Here is a 20,910-nt window from a genome sequence, read left to right as displayed (position 1 = left end):
ATCGCTTAAGCTATTACACAGACACCGTCCCTGTGCTTTGAGTGAATTTACAAGTGATTGTTTGGGGGTTTTTTTCTTAATGCACGCATCCGCTCTTCTTTTGTGTATTTGATTTATTCCAGCTGGGAAAAGAAAGGAGACTTAAATTGACTTGACAGGACTTGATTGCTGCTTCTGTTTTGTTTTATAATGTGAGAGCCAAGCGCAGCAGTCTCTGTATTACAGTATGGACGCAGAACATTTGTCAGGAAGTTTTCATAAACAAGTCAAGACTGTGAGGCTGGGCAAATATTAAATATGCTGGTATTTACTCTAGAAACAAACTGCAGTGAAGGATTGAATTATACGGGCCCCTTCACAACCCACGCCTGTTCCTCCACCCACACGCGCGCATGCGGGTATACAGCGCGTAACAAGCTGCACAAACAGCACAGATATATAGGCACGCATGACATTAGGCGCGACTGCTCGTACACGCGAATAAACACATACACACATACTTTGGCCGTTCTTAGCACCAGGAAACGAGTTGTTTTACGAGTCAGCCTTCATCTTGATAGGGGGAAATAAAAGTCCTTACCCTCCTTCCTTCCATCCTCGCTGTGATGCCCTCCACTCCTAAATCAGACCCTCGAGAGGGGGAGTTAGGGTTGCCCTGGGCACTTCAAGTGGCTCAGACAATAGCAGATTTATAAGGTTTTAAATTTCTATGAGGGGCCTCACCAACCCAGCCATGGCCCCTTTCAGATGGAGGAGACCCTATGAGTTTATTACCTTGTCCTAGGACAAAAACAAATGCCGCTCTCTGACATGAATACTGACTCCTGCTGTAACATTTACTACAAAATGACTCCTGCTGATGGAAATTGCCAGAAAGGCTTTGTGGAAGCCGGACCGTTATATTCAGAGTTCATGACTTTCAGCGACAATCATTCTTTCAATCAATCACTCACTCCGTCAGTCCCACTTTATTTGTGCGCTTTTAACCAAGTGCTGAGTGGTTTTGCTAGAAACCCGGGCCAAAACCTCAGAGGAGGACTGAGCCAAGAAAGGAGCTGTGAACATGTACTTCAGCATAATTTAGAGGAAAATAGTTTGAATTGATTAATGTAGAGAGCTGGCTAAAAGAGTGATGATTAAATAGAGTGTATGAGAGTCTACACTTTATATTTCACTTTTTGACCAATCAACAGAGACAAAGTTATTTTCTAAACCAATCCTGAGTGGTACTCTCCCGCAGCCGTTACATTTATCTGTTCTTCACTTTATTCAGATCCCTCTCCAAATCCAGCCCCTGTTGAATTAAGATGTGACTTGGCTAAGCCAGGTGGGCATTAGCCTTGATTTGACTCTGTCTAGCTTGCCCACGTTCCAGAGTAGGCCTCCTGTGGTTGCAGGTGTTTTTCTCATTTATTGGCATAAAGTGTAATTTTGTCTCTACCTGATGCTGTTGCTTGTCAGTGGATAGATAATGGCACTGCTGCTAACTGCTAACTCCGATATGTGTGTTTGCTGGTGTGTTTCCACAGGAGGAGTGCCAGAACTACATCAGGGTGCTACTGGTAAATGGGAACAGGCTGTTTACATGTGGAACCAATGCCTTCACCCCCATCTGCACCAACCGAACGGTATGAACAATGCCAGAATTTGTCTTGGCTTCTGCAACGCTGCATTATTTTGACCTTAACTTTCACACAGAGTCTTATCATTTATATCACTTATATCATTTATATCTACTATATCCCTGATAGTGTTAATTCAAGGGAAGTTGGTATATTATTAATATATTACGTAAATCCTTCAAGAGTGATAGTCTGCTAGTATTTTGGCTCGTTACCTATGTTTTCAGTGTTATATTACACTGGTAGTGAGTATTACGACATAACACATACATGCACCTGCGAAAGAAAAGATTAATTCATGTGCAATAAAATGTAGTCTTTGCAGTGTTGCTATGTCTTCATGCAATAATATCAGAGGCCTGTTGTTCAATAAGCTAGCAGTTCATCCATCCACCCACCCATTCATCCATCCATCCATTCACCCATCCATCCATCCATCCATCCATCCATCCATTCACCCATCCATCCATTCATCCATCCATCCATCCATCCATCCATCCATCCATCCATTCACCCATCCATCCATTCATCCATCCATCCATCCATCCATTCACCCATCCATCCATCCATCCATTCACCGATCCATCCATTCATCCATCCATCCATCCATCCATCCATCCATTCACCCATCCATCCATCCATCCATCCATCCATCCATCCATCCATTCACCCACCCATTCATCCATCCATCCATTCACCCATCCATCCATCCATCCATCCATCCATCCATCCATTCACCCATCCATCCATTCATCCATTCATCCATCCATCCATTCACCCATCCATCCATCCATCCATCCATCCATCCATCCATCCATCCATCCATTCACCCATCCATCCATTCATCCATTCATCCATCCATCCATTCACCCATCCATCCATCCATCCATCCATCCATCCATCCATCCATTCACCCATCCATCCATCCATTCACCCATCCATCCATCCATCCATCCATCCATCCATCCATCCATCCATCCATCCATCCATCCATCCATCTATTTTCTGCTGGGTTCAAGGGGAGCAGCAGTCTAACCAGAGATGACTAGGCTTCCTTCTCCCCAGTCATCTCCTCCAGCTCTTACAAAGCAATACCAATGTGTTGCCAAATTAGCTGAGAGATGTAATCTGAAGGATTTTCATTTTTCATTTTGAATGTCACTTTTCTCCTTTCCTTAAGTTTAAGACTGAGTCTAGCCAGCCTTTGGAGGAAGCCACCGCTTGTGTTCACGACTTTGTTCTTTCAGTTACTCCCCACAGCTCATGGGTTCATAGGTAAAAGTGACAATCTAGATCCAATGTAGTTCCTGCCTGTGGATTGGATGGTGGCTAAATGAAGGAGGTCTTAGTGGTCCAATAAGATGCCTTGGTTAGATCTTGGCTTTGGTAAGCAAGCCAAAGACTCTTCTAGATGAATGTCTTGAGTTTTTATTACTCCTCCAGCCTGCTTATGGAAATCTTTTTATATACCCCGTCTTCAGGTACTAGGCTAGCCTGCACTTTGAAAAATCATACTAAAAAGGGATATTGGGTTTGTTAAAATGTGATACCAAGGGGTCTTGACGAAGCAACATTATCTGTACAATTATATTTGTGAGTATGTATGTCTCACTTTCATGTTGAGTTTCGAGTTGCCAGTTTAGTTGTTCTCTCGAGCATCCCTGAAAGTCGTTATTTTTTAATAAGCCTGCAAATATTCCAAATATTAAGACTGATTGATCGGTGGATGTCGTCAGAAAGAAAGGTCAAGGTTGATAAACACACTTAATCAAGGTATGATTGAGATCTTAATATCACAGGATTCGCTGTACAAGCTCTTGTGGCTTTTCTTGCCTCCTGTTTTGCACTCTGGGATGTAGACTAATTACAAAATAAATCTTATTAAGCTCTCTTATTTTGGATGTCGTGTTACCTCAGACTTGTTAAGCATCGTAATCAAAACATTGCCTTAAGCTCATTACTCCTGAAAATCATGGTGCTGGCCTGCAAGTAAACAGACTCCCTGTCTCATCTGTTCTGCTTTGTCCTTCTTCATGAGTCACGGCAATTACTTTGCACCTTTCTAGCACATCACATTGTCTTTTCGTCTCCTATATTTCTTTCTACCGTGACGCAAGGTTTTCGCTCCTCTCTCTCTCCTCCTAACTCAAATTCCCTGCAGCTCTTAATCCCGTGTTTTAAAGGATGTTTAGCTGGACTTTTCATTTTGAATTGCTATTGTGTTTCAGCAGGCTCTTGACACAGTTGAGCAACCCAATATTTTTCTCATGAAGTAACCACCGGTTTGCGAGTGGCTGCAGCCCTTTCACTTTTATTATAAAAGCAGCACTAATAACCATGTTTCTTGGTAACTGACGTGTCAGCTGAGAACCTTTTTTTTGTTGGTGGTGGTGACAAATGCTCACTGATGTTAAGTATAGAGCAGCGCTTAAAATGTTAGAGTATTGTTCTTACCTTAGAACAGCAATAAGGCCATAGCATAGATATCTAGCTCTCGTTCTGTTGTGCGTTTAGAGGAGGAGGAAGCAGGAGCTTACTATTATGATGACATTTGTTTTTGTCCAAAAGCACTGAATCCAAAGGTCACTGGCTCGTAATGACTGTTTACCGCTGTGAAAATACATATAGTTGAAATGCCATGGCATTATTATAGCAGTATTTCATCAGGCGCTGTCATATTTACCCACTGAACGTCCGTTAATGTGAAACACGAGTTGGGAACAGCAACGGCGACGGAATCACGCTCGGACAGATTTACTATCAGCTGTGGTGATAAACAGACAATGAGGAGAATATTAATGGTTTAATAAGCGCTGGGAGATGGATGATTAAATGCTGTTAACCATTTGAGTTTTTTGACTGACTTTCTCTCTTGATTTATGTCTCTATTTTAAGTTGTTATAGTGGTCCTAGTTGGGAATAGATTCGATTATACACTATAACTCATGCTGCAGCACAGGATGAGAAGGAGCTTCGCCTTCTGTTCATGGTTACTTGACAGATAGGCACTGGATGTGTCATATAAAGTGATATCCCCCGTGTCTCTTCGAGGATTACTGTTGACAACTCTGTCCACTAGCGCATCTCGGATCAGACATAGGGCTTGCGGCTAGACTTCTTGCTATAGTGGGTAGTTTAAAATTCTCTCAACGGCTTCTCAGTAGCACCATACACAGCATCCCGCTGGCACTCGCAGTGATCTGTCTTCCACTGTGAGCTGTCTCTTTCTGCATCGTCTCTATCAGGAGCATTCAGAGTCACTTCAGCGCCCTGTTCTCGCAGCTGCCGGGTCTGCCATAGAGACAACTGTCACTTCACTTCCTCAAAATGCGACGGATGCACTGCGTTCTATTTATCGCTGCTGCTCTTGGTTTTCTAAATGGCCCGATTGACCTTAGAATGACTATTCCGGCCCACAGAAAGAGTCCAGTCAATAGCAGGCTTTCATCTCGGCCTGGCAGAGATTAGACAGGGCCGCTCTGTCTGGTGTGGTTTGGGCGGAACAGGGGTGGCAGGAATGAACAGAACTCTTGATCCAAATTGACCAGCTACGGGAAATTGGCCGCAGAAGTCGGCTGGCTCGTTATGGAATAAGGGAAGGAATGCACAGATTGATGAAAACGTGTGAAAAGCAAGGGGAGCATTTGAAGCGTTTGAGACTTTGCACTGTCACTTGGAGTGGATAGAGTCATAAATGTGGAACGAGGCTGATTGATAGAAAAGTAATTGCAAATAGAATAATTTTAATTATTCTTTGTGCATGTCTAAACCTGAGATTAGTGCAGTCATTTTGCGTCATGCATTTTTTGTCCCCCATCAGAACTCAGATGAACTCGGATGGGAGCACGAACCATGAGCTAATCCCCGTATACTGTGTTTACTTTTGCACCATAAAATATAATTACATCTTGGATTTAAAAATTGCATTACTACTTTTTTGGTATTCAAGGCTGCGTCTCTAAGCTATGGCCTGTGCTTCTTCTCCTTTTTTTGGAGGAGCAACCAGAGCAGTGTGTCAGTGCTAAGCCGGGGTCATGCTGTAAAGTATTTTTAAAAAGCGGGGAGTTGGATTTGGCTTCATATTCAAAGGCAATATGCAACAGAAGACTGCATCTCACATCAAGCCTCTTTTTGAGCTCAGAAGGGCTTCTTAAAGTTGTGGTATAATAGCGCTACAGCCAGAAAAACAGCTGCTTGTCCTGTAGAGACATCAGAAACCAAACCAACTAAACAATGCAGCCAAGAGTAACTTGATTTAAGAAGCCGGTTTAGGAATTTTATTGGTTTTATAACAGGTGGTTTCTTAACGTTGGACTTGAAACAGCTGCTGTGTTGCTGTGTTTTACGTTGCTAATGATTCTAAATGTGTTCTTGCTGCTCCTGAAGGTTTTGCTCAGATAGATCTATGTGTGTGTTTCTCAGTAGATGTAAACCAAACAAAACATAATGAGAGGAAGTATTTGTTTCCATTTTTTTCAGTCTGCAGCATTTGCATATTGGCAGGAACAAACAAAACATTACCAGACTCCTCCAGTTTGAATTTTAATGCTGCCCTTTGATACTATGTCCTATATTTTTATGCAGGTTTTCAAAAATAATCATTTGTGTGAAGAAAACAACTCTTATTCCCACGAGTGTTTCTTTTCATTGCTTTGGCTTAACTCATGGGATACTCATGCTAACAATCAAAATAAGCTTCTTTTAGTAGTGCGTATGGAGCGTCTGCTTCCAACCACTCACTGTTTGTTTCCTCTTTAGTCTCCTCGCCTTCATTGTCTTCTCTCTCTGTGTTGCAGTTGACTAATCTGACAGAGATCCACGATCAGATTAGCGGAATGGCTCGGTGTCCCTACAATCCCCTCCACAACTCCACCGCCCTCATCACCTCCAGCGGGGAGCTGTACGCCGCCACTGCCATGGACTTCTCTGGGCGAGACCCCGCCATTTACCGCAGCCTGGGCGGCTTGCCACCGCTGCGCACTGCCCAGTACAACTCCAAGTGGCTCAACGGTGGGGAGCTGCCAAAGTTCAAATGAATGCTACATTTTATGCAAATCTATGTAAAAAGTTGTTACATAAAGATAAATGGCCATTTCGAATAGAGAGAAACACCATAGGAGGATTTGCTTTCTTTTTTGCTTTATCCCCGCGCAGCTATCGAACATTAGCACTGCAGCTGCCGGGGCTTCAGTTTGTGACTTCGACGATGCTTGAGCTTGGCAGATGCTTATGTAGCATGGGAGTTGGAATCTGTCTCTGCTGAAAGATTATCTTCCACCTTAAATCTGCTGCGCAATGCTGTTTTGGCGAATGCTAAGAAAAGAAGATCCTCCTCTCATAATTGTTCTGCTGCATTTCACCTTAAAAAACAATTAATTCTTAAGTTACTAAGCAACTAGAAAATCTTTATATTTACCGTCTAGGAGGGGCATAAAATTGTGAATTCATCCAACAAAAAAAAAAAAAAATCAATGTCTTTTCCCCTGAACGTTCAGGCTGACTTCAAGCAGAGACCTCCTCAGTGCAGATTGGGCGACTTCAGAGCGCTTAAGGTGTCCAGCCTACAGAGGAGCAGGTCAATCACTATCTTGTCAGCAAGTGACTTTTATCTGATTCACATTTAAGTTAAATTGAAAAAATAAATTAAAAACTACCACATACATTGCTTGGCAGCAACCTTCTGGGAGACGGTTTAATAACTAATTTTATGGCGAATTGATTTTTTTTCCACACTGCCCTCCAAAGGTGCAGAGGAGAAAAGAGTTGAAACGAGGAGGTGCTGGGGAGGGGGTAACTTTCATTTAAACCTGAATTAAATCACTGTCAGTGAGAATAAAGTGTGCGGTTTAAATCCAATAATGTCATACATAAAGATGAACGCTGTAGTCGTGACAGTGTCGTGGAGGTCGTGTGTTTCAGATAGGGTGAAGCTATTACGCTACACCTGTTTTGGTCATTTCTCATCCTAACCTTTAGGTTTGGGGAGTGAAAAATGAGTTTTCTTATTACAACACAACGCCATTAATAACATAGCCTGTAGTTATTAATCCTGATCACCTGCTGTTGTGTGGGCTGAGTGCTCGCACACACTGCGAGTCAATCAGTCATAGCACATACCTCGTTCGCTCTCCCACTCCGTCTTACTCCCACAACCTTAAATAGTTTTCTTTCTGTATTTTTTCTCCTTTTCTCTGCACTTTATCTTTCTTTTGGCATCCTTCAATTTTTCTTTCTATGTCTTCTTTCTCTTTCGGACATGCCACCTCCCATTCATTCCCCTCCTCTCTTGTAACCTTTGCCTCAACAGAGCCGAATTTTGTGTCATCCTACGATATTGGCAACTTCACATACTTCTTCTTCCGGGAAAATGCAGTGGAGCACGACTGTGGTCGGACGGTGTTTTCCCGCGCCGGGCGGGTGTGTAAGAACGACATCGGTGGCCGCTTCCTCCTGGAGGACACGTGGACAACCTTCATGAAGGCCAGGCTGAACTGCTCCAGACCAGGAGAAATCCCCTTCAACTACAACGAGCTGCAGGGAACTTTCTACTTGCCTGAGCTGGAGCTGCTCTATGGCATTTTTACTACTAATGTGTGAGTGACATGAACCGTAATATTTATTGTTCCATCCACAGAAAATTAGCAAAACCCAGATAATTTAGCTACTGTTGCTACACCTCAAGCTTTCTGATCTCACGTGGCAAGTATCATGTGGCTAATGCTAGCTATTTGACTAGACATTCTCCTCCTGCTAAGAACCTGGGTTTCCCATTGTTACTGCCTAATCCATACCAGAAACACGCCAAAAGGCCTTCCTGTCCTTTCCTTTCACAATAAAAGTCTGTTACGTCTATATTGAGATTGCAGTAGCTTAAAATGGTGACATGGTAGTACCTATACCTCTGTGGCTTCCCTCAGGGCAACTTGGCTTCCTTGCAGAGTCCAAAGACATGCATAAAGTTTGGTGATTCTAAACTGTCCATAGGTATGTGCATAAGTGATTGCCGGTCTCAGTATTCGACCTGTGACAGACTCGCGACCTGCCCATGGTGTACTCTTACCCTATGCCCGCTGGGATAGGCTCCAACTCTCTGCTGCTCTAATAAGAATAAGGCAGAAGAGAATGGATGTACGGATGAAGGGATAGTCTTAGTTTAGTGAATACAGTAAAGTAAAATTCAACATATGTTTTTAAACCTTAAAGTTTGACTTTAATTCATAACATTTTGCATATAAGAAACAAAAATGCTGGCACGCACGTAGTGGAGGCGATCACTGCCATCGAAGTCAGATGAAAGAAGAGCTCTTTGTAGAAACAAGAAAAATGTAACACGTGCGTTACTTTACACACTGAGACTGATGCCAGGTAACAATAGTTCAGTGACTTTCATCGGTCAGCAGCAAGAAAATGATTTTTAAAAATCTGTAGCTGTGATAAAAAAAAAAAGTTCATATATTGTTGTACAAGTTTTTTAAAAAGTTCGGGTTTCTGTGTGCTGATCAGGTACTGAATTACTAAACTTTTTGCTGTGTGTTGCCAACAAAACACATTTTAAGTATACCCTCAAAAAAGCAAGTGAAAGTCTGGAACGACTTGATTTGAGAACCACTTCTAGTGTCAGACTGAATTTTCCAGCAAAAAAGAAAAATCAGAAACCTAGAAAAGTTATCTTAAAAATGTGTGTGTTTGTTTGTTTCAAATCATTCACCAATTATTCATTTTAAATTATTTTCCTTGGTCTTTGATATCATGACTAATCAGAATAATTCAGTTGTTTATTCAGCATTTATTTGGTTATTCTTTTAAAAATTATATTTTTTGTTTTCATGTTTTTCACATAAATTTTAGTTCATTTTAAATGGGAAATTCTGTATGAACATGCTATTAAATTGGGTTATACATATAGCTGGTTCACAGCAAAAGTTACAAGTCAAGGTATTTTAAATTTTAAGGTAAAGATCGTACAATATAATAGAGGACAAAACAGGACATATCTTTGTTATATTTTATGCAGCGAGTGTATATAATTGAGTGTTGTGTAACCATATTATTGTCTAGAAATGTTCATCCTCATAGCCCAAGTTATCTACAAAGAGGGCTGCAAATCCCATTTATTCCCCACAAAAGAAGCTTATCATCTTGCTCCACACTATATTAGGTATATGGGAGTATAATGAAAAGTATTCTTTTTTTGTTGTCGTAAACATCAAAACCCTTTCCCTCTTTTTGTCTCGCCATCTTTCTTTCCTCCTCCTACCTCGCTCATACACACAAACACACCTGTGCGCCCCCACGTGCACACACAGGCCATTATTAAAAGCTGAGTAATCAATTCTGTATGGTCAGTGCCTTCACATTGCTGAAAAGAAGTCTTTTGAAGGGTATTGGAAACATTTCCCCCTGCAGGCACAGAGTTTAATGAACAGCTGCACTGGATTATAATTCACACCGCCCAACTCTCACTGTTTGAGTTGAGAGTTAATACTCTCATTCTTTACTTTCTCGTCCGAGGGAGGAGACCGGTACTTGTTGAAACTGACAGCTTAAAAAGTCAAAGCTGTATTTCAAGCATGAGATCTGTACAGTTAATCAGACAAGGCGAACAGCTTAATTGTGTCCCATTGCTGGATTTATATTCCAATAATGACCATCACTTACCCCGGCGTCTGCGTCTGTCTGTCAGTGTTTGATTTGTGTTGTTTGTGAGCAGTGCAGACATAAAGAGGTCAGCTGTACAAATACCAAGAAATGCTGAACAGATTTCTACTTGCAGTATAGTCCCCCTTTTTTGATTTTGGTTATTCTAACACTTACTTCTGTTTCTCTCTGTCTCGACATTCATCCTTTCCATTCTCTCATCACCCTCTGTTGGATTCTTCCTGCCTTTTTTTATCTTCCTGACATTCAGAAACAGCATTGCTGCCTCTGCAGTGTGTGCCTTCAATCTCAGTGCCATATCACAGGCTTTCAACGGGCCCTTCAAGTATCAGGAGAACTCAAGGTCGGCCTGGCTGCCCTACCCAAACCCCAACCCAGACTTTCAGGTAATGAAACTATTTAAGTCTGTTTATTTCGCAAACAAACCACAAATGCTTAAAAAATGTGTTTAATTTAGTCCCAATAATGCTCTCAGCTCTGTTGGACTAAAAGCCAAAAAGCGTTACAGTTATTGACTGTGCAATGGAGACCTCACTCACTATTCAGAGAACCCGGGTTAAGCCTGGTAACCAAACTCACTAGCATGCTAACACTATTGCTAACGCTATTTTGCTAATGAGAATGCTAATTACTTCAGTTATCCCAATCCAGAGCTTTCGAACTCCACCTAAATGTTACAGATAGAGTCGATCAGATTTATGCTCTGGGGTTTGATGTCTGCACAAAAATTAATGCTTGTCAAGGCCAAAGTTTTGGACCAGTGATGCATTCCTAACAAAAAATAATTTCCCCCAGGGATCAATAAAGTATTCTGATTCTGATTCTGATTCTGATTCCTCCATGCTGCTAGCATAGTTAAAACCATATGTGATGGAGCAGCTTTTTAAAGGATGTATGTGAGGTAAAGTTGAGATCTAGCTGCCCTTCTGTGATTGTGACTGATCTCTTTCTTTTTAAGCTAGGGGTCATTTAGACTCAACACACAATCAAATCAGTCATACAGTACAGCTGGGAGCACGCCCAAGGAAATATATGCATTTAGTGTGCATGCTGCATGTGTATGCTGATAAATAAATGTGTGCTTGCTTTGATCGGCCTTGGTCAGAGTCCGAGGAAGCTCTTCACTCTCATTAATTTTCTCTCTCTTTCAGTCACCTCTCTCCTCTGCTCATGAGCACACACATTACGACCGCTCGTTATAAAATCCAGTGATTTTTACAATGGCACAATCATTCCTTGAAGATGTCTCATAGCCTCGTTCTGTGAACTGTGGGCCTCCTAATAAACTGTCCTTGTTTTGCACAAGTGGCACTTTATGTTTATGCTCCATCCTAAAACCCGCAGGGGCAAACCAAGCACCTTATTCTGATTTGAAGCACTCCTCCATACTGATGGCATAGCGGGAATGCTTTATTAGCAGAAGAAGTGGCTCTCAGTTGTTGCAGGCTTAGCAGATAGCGAATGAGCTAATCCTCGCAGCTCTCCGTGAGGGATTCAAATCCCTCTGAGGCATGGCTACCAGTGGTGAGCAAACCCCTTGTTTCCACACATCATGGCCCTCGACCGTTTTCCCACCAACAGATGCATGAGTATTCACGATGCCTACTATCGAGAACTGACGCAGACACGTTATCTGCGGAAAAAGTGGCTGAAATGCACATAGAGAAAAATGCTGGGTGTGATAGTATTCTAAAAAAAAAACATGCACATACATATGTATTTGTAAGCTGTCACTGTCACCACGTATTCACATTTCTGCACATCAGCACCATCAAGAAAACCAGTGCTCCTTATCTGGTCACAGATGTATCCTCTTCAGCACCTTGTACATGTAGGTACATCATCGGTGGGGGGGTTCTATGCACTATAGACTTTTATACGGCTTCTTCCTCTTCCATCTCATCTTTCCACTTAAGCTCAGGCACAATGGCTGCTCCTCACCACTGGACCGATGCGCACTTTATCTAGGTTTCAGTGACATCTTCATCAAGCATTTGTCAATGTTGGAGGATTAGATTTACGAGCACAGGATTTATAGCCTGTCCTTTTTTTTCAGGCCTTTCTACAAGCACACCTACAAACCTACACACACACACACACACACACACACACACACACACACACACACACACACACACACACACACACACGAGTGAATGCACAAACAAACACCTACAGGAAACTTGCAGCCATGAAAGCCACTGGCCACGTACATGTCTACCGTACACAAATACGCCCTCAAAAATAAAGGGTTATAGATTGCTGCCAAATAGAGATAATTATGACTGCGAGCTCATCACTCAACACACACATACTGGTCATTGATTGAGAGCTTAATTCCCTGTCTGTCTGCAAAGAAAAGCCCCCCATTTATTTGAACCACGCGGATTGATTCTGGAGAGTTTATTCAGGCGATGAGTCATGTTTGCTGTACATTAGGAGCTAATGCCTTCTATGAGTTGTATAGGTTTTCTGTCACTCTGTAATTGCTAACAGTAAAAACACATTCATTGCTTATGTCTGAAAATAAACTTTAAAGTTCAACTCAAACCCAAATATGAATGTCCTTATTATGGTTTATATTTAGATGTCAGGAAAATAAAAGTGTCAGTTTTCTTTGCCTTCCTTTGGCTGTTATATATAATCATAAAATTGACCAATAAAATAACCAGATTTAGTTCTAACCCACATTGTTTTTAAAATACTGAATAACCTGGAAGGTTAGGGGGAAGAGAGTGGAATAGCATGCTATCAGACCGACCCACCTGGATGGATTTCTGAGTGGCACTTATCATCCTGCCAGAGCGCAGTCCACTGGTGATGCACGAGACAGCTGATGTTGGATGGGTCCTCAGCCAAATAATGGCTGTGTCCCTCACCTTGACTGTACTGAGGAAATCACAACATCCATCTCACGGTTCATTCACAGATGTCATAGACCCTCACTGGTCAGTGTCTGACTTTGTCTCACTGTGGCAGAAATATAGTCACAACGACACTCTGGGAGTCAGAGACACGCACACAATGCAAGGACAAACCGCAAAAGGAAGCCTTACACGTGCGTTGCTATTCAGGCTGCATCGCGTAGACACGCAGCACATTTTTGGCACAAGCAGGAAGTTCATTTTAGGCAGTCTGGCACATGGGCACACTCAGTGTTGCTCCTGCTTGTACTTCAGGGCTTTAATTTCCCATTTCCTGATGTGGCGAGGGCACTGATCCATTCACCAGTGTGGGGAAGCCCTCTACGATTCTCATCTGTCAGCCCTGGGAAGGCCGAGGATTGATCTCTATAAAGTCTCTGTCATGTTCATACTGTAGCTAGTCAGCAGGAACTAATTACCACCCAAGGTCCAGTTTCAACCAAGTAAGAAATGAGTGTGTATAGTTATCCTGGAGCAAACATGATCCTATGTACAAAACAGTCATTTGGGCTGATGCAAGTGCAGAACAAAGCTTATTTTGCTTTTCTCTGCTTTATCAGTTAGTATAGGACTATTCTTTGTGAACTGGGCCTCAATCCATGATCCTGAACCCAGCCTGGGACCTCTTTTACTGAAGAGGACATGCATGGTTAGCTTTACTCATCCAGCTCTCCCTCAGCAGAAATGGCTTTATGCCTCACCTTGTCCCTTTCAGCTTGGTGGAGAAAAGGATCTACATTTCCACTTTAAAAAGCATGAGGATCATCCTGTGAATACCAAGTGCCTCGCAAACATTGACTTTTAGAGAGCTGAGAAGCACAGCCAGGTTTTCAGTATATAGCTTTCAGGTAATCCAATGTGTTTTCAAATAGTTTATGTACCTTTAAGAAGTACAGTTAGGTCCATATATATTTGGACACTGCCACAAGTTTTTTTTTTTTTTACCTGTTTACTGAAACATTCCAATTATAGGTATATAATGGACATGGAGATAATGTGTAGACTCTCAGCTTTTATTTGAGGGTTGTCACTCAAACAAGCCTTTTGTTGATCTACATATTTTATTTTATTTTATTTTATTTTTTACATTATTTACATTTGATCTTTTACATTGTATATAATGTCTATTGATTTTATTGTTTATTTTAATATTTTAATATTTGTGTACAGCGCTTTGTGATTGCCTGTCTGCGAAAAGCGCTTAATAAATAAAGTTTACTTACTTACTTACTTACTTACATTTAAACTGGACGAAGGGTTTAGTAACTTTCGAGCCACTGAAATGAAGGTATTGTGTTAAAAATGCTTTAGTTCCTCACATTTTTATGCAATCTTTTTATTAAAAAAAAAAAGACAGCTTTAAGTCTGCACTTCCACTGCATCTGAGTTGTTTCATTTAAAATCCATTGTGGTAATGTACAGAACTAAAAGTAGAAAGAAAAAGTCTCTTCCCAAATATTTATGGACCTAACTGTAGATACACTTTACAGTTTGTTTAAAATCTCAGTGATCACGTTACACAGAAAGTTGCAAAGTGTTTTTTTTTTTTTTTTTACAATAGTAGTGCACTGTGATGTGTGATAGTGATGGCTGGAACTATACTGAATTTGAAAAACGACGTTTCAAAATCGTAAAAATCGTTTTAGTAACATCCAATAAAAAGATTCAGTTAACAATACAGTTTTAAAAATGAACACACTTGGGTTTTACAATGTCCTCTAACGTGAAAAAGGAAACCATACTCCTCTTGACTCCTTAATATTTCCGTCTTTAAAATCCCATTTGGAGAGTGTTCACTTTATTGAACTGTTTTTTTTTTTTAGTAATAGACTCTGGGAAATATGTTACATAGCGGATATTTCTTATTATAAGCCAGCGCCGCAGCACTGACTCTGCTTCAGTCGCAGGTCTCTACCGGGACTTGAGAACTCCAAGTAAACAATGCCTGATAAAATCTAATTTATCTGTAACAATGGAATTCACTCATTTCTGTGAGACACTTCTGTTGTTTTGACTGCAGATTTTTACAGTCCAAAAATCGTGGGTGCAAGCCATTTTGAGTGCAGGGTGGGAGTTCTTTGGTTGAATGATATTGTTGCATGCTTTATTTTCAGAGTAGCAATAACGAAGACCTGAAAAGTGATTTAAGAAGATACTTTTGAGGTAAAGAATGACAAAATCAAGACACACTGTTATGGGGGTACCAATAAAGCTCACCAGCAATATATATGCATATGAGGAGAAGAATCTAATGAAAGAGATAACTACTTGCTCAGTCAAACATCACATTCAGACTCCTTCCATCAGCCTCGGTGTATTGACTACAAAGTCTTGAGGTTGTGAGGATAGAAAACCAGTGCAACGACTCAGCAATTGACTTTCAAGCCTTGTTCATTTAATCATTCAATCCCTCCCTTTTCCATCTCTGGTGGTACTTCTGAACAAAAAGCTTAAGCTTATTAACTTGCCATCCCAGAGGCTTTTATTAATGAAATCAGTCAAACCTTTTCTTTTTTTTCTTCCTTTCCGACTCCCCTACCTTCCCCACAGTGTGGCACCATCGACTCCGGCGCTTACGTGAACCTGACTCAAAGAAACTTGCAGGATGCGCAGAAGTTTTTACTGATGCATGAGGTGATCCAACCTGTGGTTCCTGTGCCCTACTTCATGGAGGACAACGTCCGCTTCACTCATGTGGCAGTGGATGTGGTGCAGGGGAAAGACACGCTGTTCCACATCATATATTTGGCCACAGGTAGGTCTTTAAGATTGCATCTACATATTTCTTTTTCATGCACATTGAGTTTTGGACCTTCTGATGTCAATGTGTGACATATTAAAGGGTCTAAAAATAAATTTTCTCTATTAGCTTCTTGTTATGAGGAACAGTATCCTACATAAACATGTTATTTATTTAAAGTGGGCAAAATTAGAGCTAAATTTGTCTTAATTCATAAAAAAGGGTCATTATTTTTCAAATGTTAGCTTTAATTGTTACTTCGACAGCCATGAATATTGGTTGTCACAGTAAAATACTTAAAATTATACTCTCATAATTGAAGTGCACTCTGTACGTGAAAAATAGGGGGCTGTGTGAAGACAAATGAAACCAATCTATCAGTATGATTATCATGTAGATGCCAAAGCTCTGTCTTTGACATGGGTTTAAATCACTTTTTTACCTCCATATGTTCTCCATATGCACTGACGCAACATAAACTATTATGCAGGCAGGCTCACCACATGTCACTCCCATGCAATCCCTCATGAAGAGATCATAAATACCATGAAACAACAGACAGCGATGCATCAAAAGCAGACAGATGGATAATTAATAACACACACACATTCAGCCCTTGCACGGTTACCCAGTCTGACGTGCGTGGTGCCGTCTGCTTATCAGTCCACTGTTTGATCATAATGGCGTGACAATATGTGATGTTAGACTTGGCAAGGTGGGGGAAACGGTATCAGCAAGACACCAGATAGGCACCAGGGTGTCTTTATTATGATATAACACACATACGTGGATTATGAACAGGTGTACTGAGCAGAATTTGAATGTAGTGACCCACTTCACTGTGCTAATGTACCATAAGCCCACTGGGAAATGTCAACATGATCTTCCTGTTGTAGCGTCAGTGTTATTTTTGGATATCTCATATACAAGCATACAAGCTCTTTTTCTCCCTCTTACTTACACACACACGAAAACACACACACACAAACACACACACAACCTGTTCCAGTTCGCTGCCTCCGTGCTTGGCATCTCCCTCAAAAACTCCCCTCTCATTGTTTGCATGGGGCTGTGATCAATGTAGCATTGGACCAGAGTTGCCCACACTGCAAGTTCCCTAGACACTAACCAGACGCTAATGAAAACATCTGAAATGCCGCCAAGGCCACTGGCTAGCACACATACTGTACCTAATCACATGCCATTATTAACGCCTAAACACACCCCACTGATTGGGGCCATTGTGGAAAAGCTGCTAGCTACAACTAGGGGTCCAAAGATGTGAAGGTGTGGGGGTTTTCAATTTGAACATGTGGCAAGCAGTCACCTTGTTTTTCAGCCCTCGTTAGGAGTTTCTGCCCTGAAGCAGTATTTATTTTCTTTCCATTAACGTGAACAGAATTCAGTTAAAAGCAAAAGACTTTTAAATTCATTGTTCACCGCAGTGCTAAACTTTTAACCAGGTAAATCCTTTAAGAAAAAAAACAATGCTTTTCTTACTCATAAGGCATTAATGATTAAAACTTTAGCTAATTAGTCATTTGCAAAAGTAATTAGATACAGTAACTGTGACCTTAGACGTCCTCACACGGATGCATATAAAGCATATCAGAAGTAAGACATATATATATATTAATATAAGCTACATTTGCAACAGCACAAAAATAGAAGTAGGATTACATTAATCTTTGATTAAACAGATAATGCTATAATTATCTATTATAATTTATCTGCTATGATTTAACTTTGAGCAAATAAGAAGTTAATGATTTTGATTAAATATGAATCGAATGATCTGAAATCATTGCACTGTATTTTTAATTAAACTTCAACATACAGTCACAACGTTTTTCTGAAACACGTGTGCACAATAAAATAATCTTGGATTTAAAAATAGAAAACCTTTTTTTAAAACTAATTTGAAAGTACGGGGTAAGAATAACACCTATGCACATATAGTAGCTGCCTACACATAAATAGTATAATATGAAGGATGATAAATGGTGATACTAGTAATTAATACTATTTTGTCTTATGCCATACGTGTTATTATTTGCCACGCTTGTGGATCAGTCTACCTAATGACTGCTGGCCTGCTGAGACTTTTTAAAACTTATTTTACTTTTCATATATTTTACTTTATTTTACTTTTCATATATTTAATGGCATGTTCATTGAATCATTCCTTTACATGGTTAATCCTCTTTTATTATATTTGTGTATCTATTTGTTCACTTTAGTATCTATTTGTTCACTTTAGTTTCCCTTACATCTTTTTTTATCTGTCAGGTGGGTGTCGATATCTAGGTGGGGTTGTAGGGACAGAGGGGTGATGAGAGGGATGAGTGAAAAAGGTGTTTGTGCCCGGCTGTGTATTTTTGTTTATTTTCTCCTTTTAATGTGTACAGAAATCTGAGTTGCATCTTTATTGTATGAGAAGTACTTTGAAAATAAAGTTTTGATTGATTGATTGATTTATACAGTACAATATGAGTGAGTAGCTATCTATTAGCTAGCTAGCTAGATCAGCTAGCTATCAATAGCTACCTTAATGTTAGCCACAATTAGCACAATTAAAGTAAGCTACTTTTTGCTGCTCCCTTATTCACACGGGGTCTCCACAGCAAGTAGTGGCCCAGTATGTTTGATTTGGTAGATTTAAACCCTTCCTGATGTAACCCAAAAGGAGTTTGTGTCTCCTCCCAGGGAAAAAAACAGTGGATTGTTTGCTTGCTAATGCATAAACCACTGCACTATGGAGCTACTCCCTATCCTCTATCTAATCAACTAAATTCAGCTCATGTTTCTGGTTCCAACCCAGAACTCCATCCCTTTAATGTCTCTGCAAAGGTAGTAACTCTAAGACCCATATATTTATGGACTACAGGCAGAGTGGTCTAATATCTGGCATCCAAAACAAGCAAGCCAGCCAACTCCCAAATACCAAAGTAATGTAGCCTTACTGGGATTCTACACTTCTTGCTACTTCCAGAACTAATTGCTTCCTTGCCCATAGTGCTGGGGGCAAAACCTAACTTCTGCATCCCCTGCCTTAAAAATATCTATTAGCATGTCACGTCTTCCGTAGGCATCACTGTGCACCTAATTATTTTTTCTTCACCCAGGGGATTGCATGTATAATAGATGATATTTGTTTTAACTCTCTCCAAAGAAAATGTGTCCCTAACCTTATCCCATGGGGCCCACCTTTACAGAAAATAAGGTTCGGGACACATTCACGGTGACATGGATTTACACACTCCTCTCTCTCAAAGCTACAAAGAGGTTTTATCCCCTGGAATATCCCTCAAAGCAAAGTAGGCCAGAAATCATGGATTCAGGTGCCATATCAATTCCCTGGTTGCATCGACAGTGCTGCATGTTGACGGCATAACAGAGCTCGGCACACCAGCCATCGCCATTCTTTTTGACAGTATTATTTCACAGCCGCTGTGTTAGGAAGTAATTGTTATTTGTGTGCGCTCGCACCCTGAGTTCACATCCAGCAAATATGTGTTGTTGTTGTTTACCCTCCTCAAACTCCTCTATTGTTACCATGGCTCTCTTTTTGCTCTTTCCTCCACCTTTTCTTGTTCAGAAAATGACCCTCCTTCCTCTTTGTGACCAAATCTTCACCTCAGCTCTTTCTCTCTCTTCTAGATTACGGTACTATCAAAAAAGTGCTTTCCCCGCTCAACCAGTCTACAGGGAGCTGCCTTTTAGAAGAGATTGAGCTGTTCCCTCCCAGGAAGAGGCAGCACATCCGGAGCCTGCTGATCCTGCACAGCCGCAGCGAGCTATACGTGGGTGTGAGAGACCAGGTCATCAAGATCCCGCTCAAGAGATGCAGCTACCACAAGAGCAGAGAGTGAGTACATGCGCAAAGAAACCAACAAACCAACACCGTTAATCTCAGTTGAAATGGTCAAAAAAGCAAATGTGCTTACAACGAAATTTTAAAGCTCCCTCTTTCACGCGATGCTCTTTATCTGAGGGAGCCAGGCCTTTGTGTTGATCAGGGGCCTTTGGTGAGATTAAAAATCCTCTAAATCAGCTTTGTCTGAGCAACTGGAGGTGCCCACGGCTGCCCTGTCTCGATGTCGCTCATTGTCATTGACCCGCCCACAAAACCACATGTTTTCTGCCTCGTGCACAGTGCTGCAGCGACCGTGTGCGTGTGTTTATCAGATATATTGAGTTTCTGTCTGTCTGGAAGAAGCTCCATCAAGGTATAAATATTGGCAAAGAAAACCTGAGACAGAGGCCGGGGTGTGAAGACTCACTAAGATTGGGATCCCATCCATCATGGCACACAGGAAAGGAATCACACCTGCATACCTTGTCTCTCGCACAATGAGCTGTTATTGGAATACACAAAAGACTTAAGGCTTCATATTACAGCTGTGGCTCTGTGATATATGCTGCAGCCATAATGGCACTTCATCACATCGCTGATGCTTTTTTTTTTTTCTTAAAGAGAGAATTCAGAACAGAAAAAAACAGATAAAAGTAATAAAATCTTGGACACGGACTGGCAGCTACAGGGAGTGTTTCTGGGATCATCACTGACATTTCTTTGAGGTTTGCCTATTTGAAATATTAGACGGCTGTCTCCGTGTTTTGCTGTGTGGCTCACCGATGGGAGGTGTACGATCTGTACAGCCCTTAAGGCCCCATGAAAGACAGGTACTGACGTGTTACTTCTCCCTTTCATTTTGTTCTCCTGTCTTTGGCCCTGATATTTTGTCTGGACACCTACAGTCACCCAGACATTATGTCAGCCACTTTGTGTGTGCAGGAAAGCATGAGTCTTCCCTTTCTGCAATTTTATACAGCCAGATAGGGTATGATCATGTGTTGCTTGCATAAGCTCACTTGTTTGTGTGTGCATGCGGTTCATTGTTATGAAACCCACGGACAACTTTGTTACATTTCACTAGGGGCATGTCAGGCAACATTGAAGCCT

General features: G+C 41.1%; 1 protein-coding gene across 3 annotated transcripts in view; it reads left to right on the top strand.

Moving 5' to 3' along the window:
- The window catches only part of sema5a (sema domain, seven thrombospondin repeats (type 1 and type 1-like), transmembrane domain (TM) and short cytoplasmic domain, (semaphorin) 5A), a 153,240-nt gene that overhangs the window by 75,296 nt on the left and 57,034 nt on the right, over positions 1-20,910 (top strand). For all 3 annotated transcript variants that reach the window (XR_003273311.2, XM_080306468.1, XM_026179438.2), the window contains exons 6-11: positions 1,530-1,628; positions 6,419-6,632; positions 7,930-8,215; positions 10,531-10,666; positions 15,755-15,959; positions 19,605-19,812. Coding sequence is in view for 2 of the 3 variants with exons in the window: in XM_080306468.1 (XP_080162594.1) it covers positions 1,530-1,628; positions 6,419-6,632; positions 7,930-8,215; positions 10,531-10,666; positions 15,755-15,959; positions 19,605-19,812 (1,148 nt within the window). In the remaining variant the exon portion in view is untranslated. The remainder of the gene's footprint in view (positions 1-1,529; positions 1,629-6,418; positions 6,633-7,929; positions 8,216-10,530; positions 10,667-15,754; positions 15,960-19,604; positions 19,813-20,910) is intronic.

This window comes from Astatotilapia calliptera, chromosome 9 (assembly GCF_964374335.1).
Source record: "Astatotilapia calliptera chromosome 9, fAstCal68.1, whole genome shotgun sequence".
Lineage (NCBI taxonomy): Eukaryota > Metazoa > Chordata > Actinopteri > Cichliformes > Cichlidae > Astatotilapia > Astatotilapia calliptera.
This window is presented reverse-complemented; position numbering and strand designations above follow the sequence as displayed.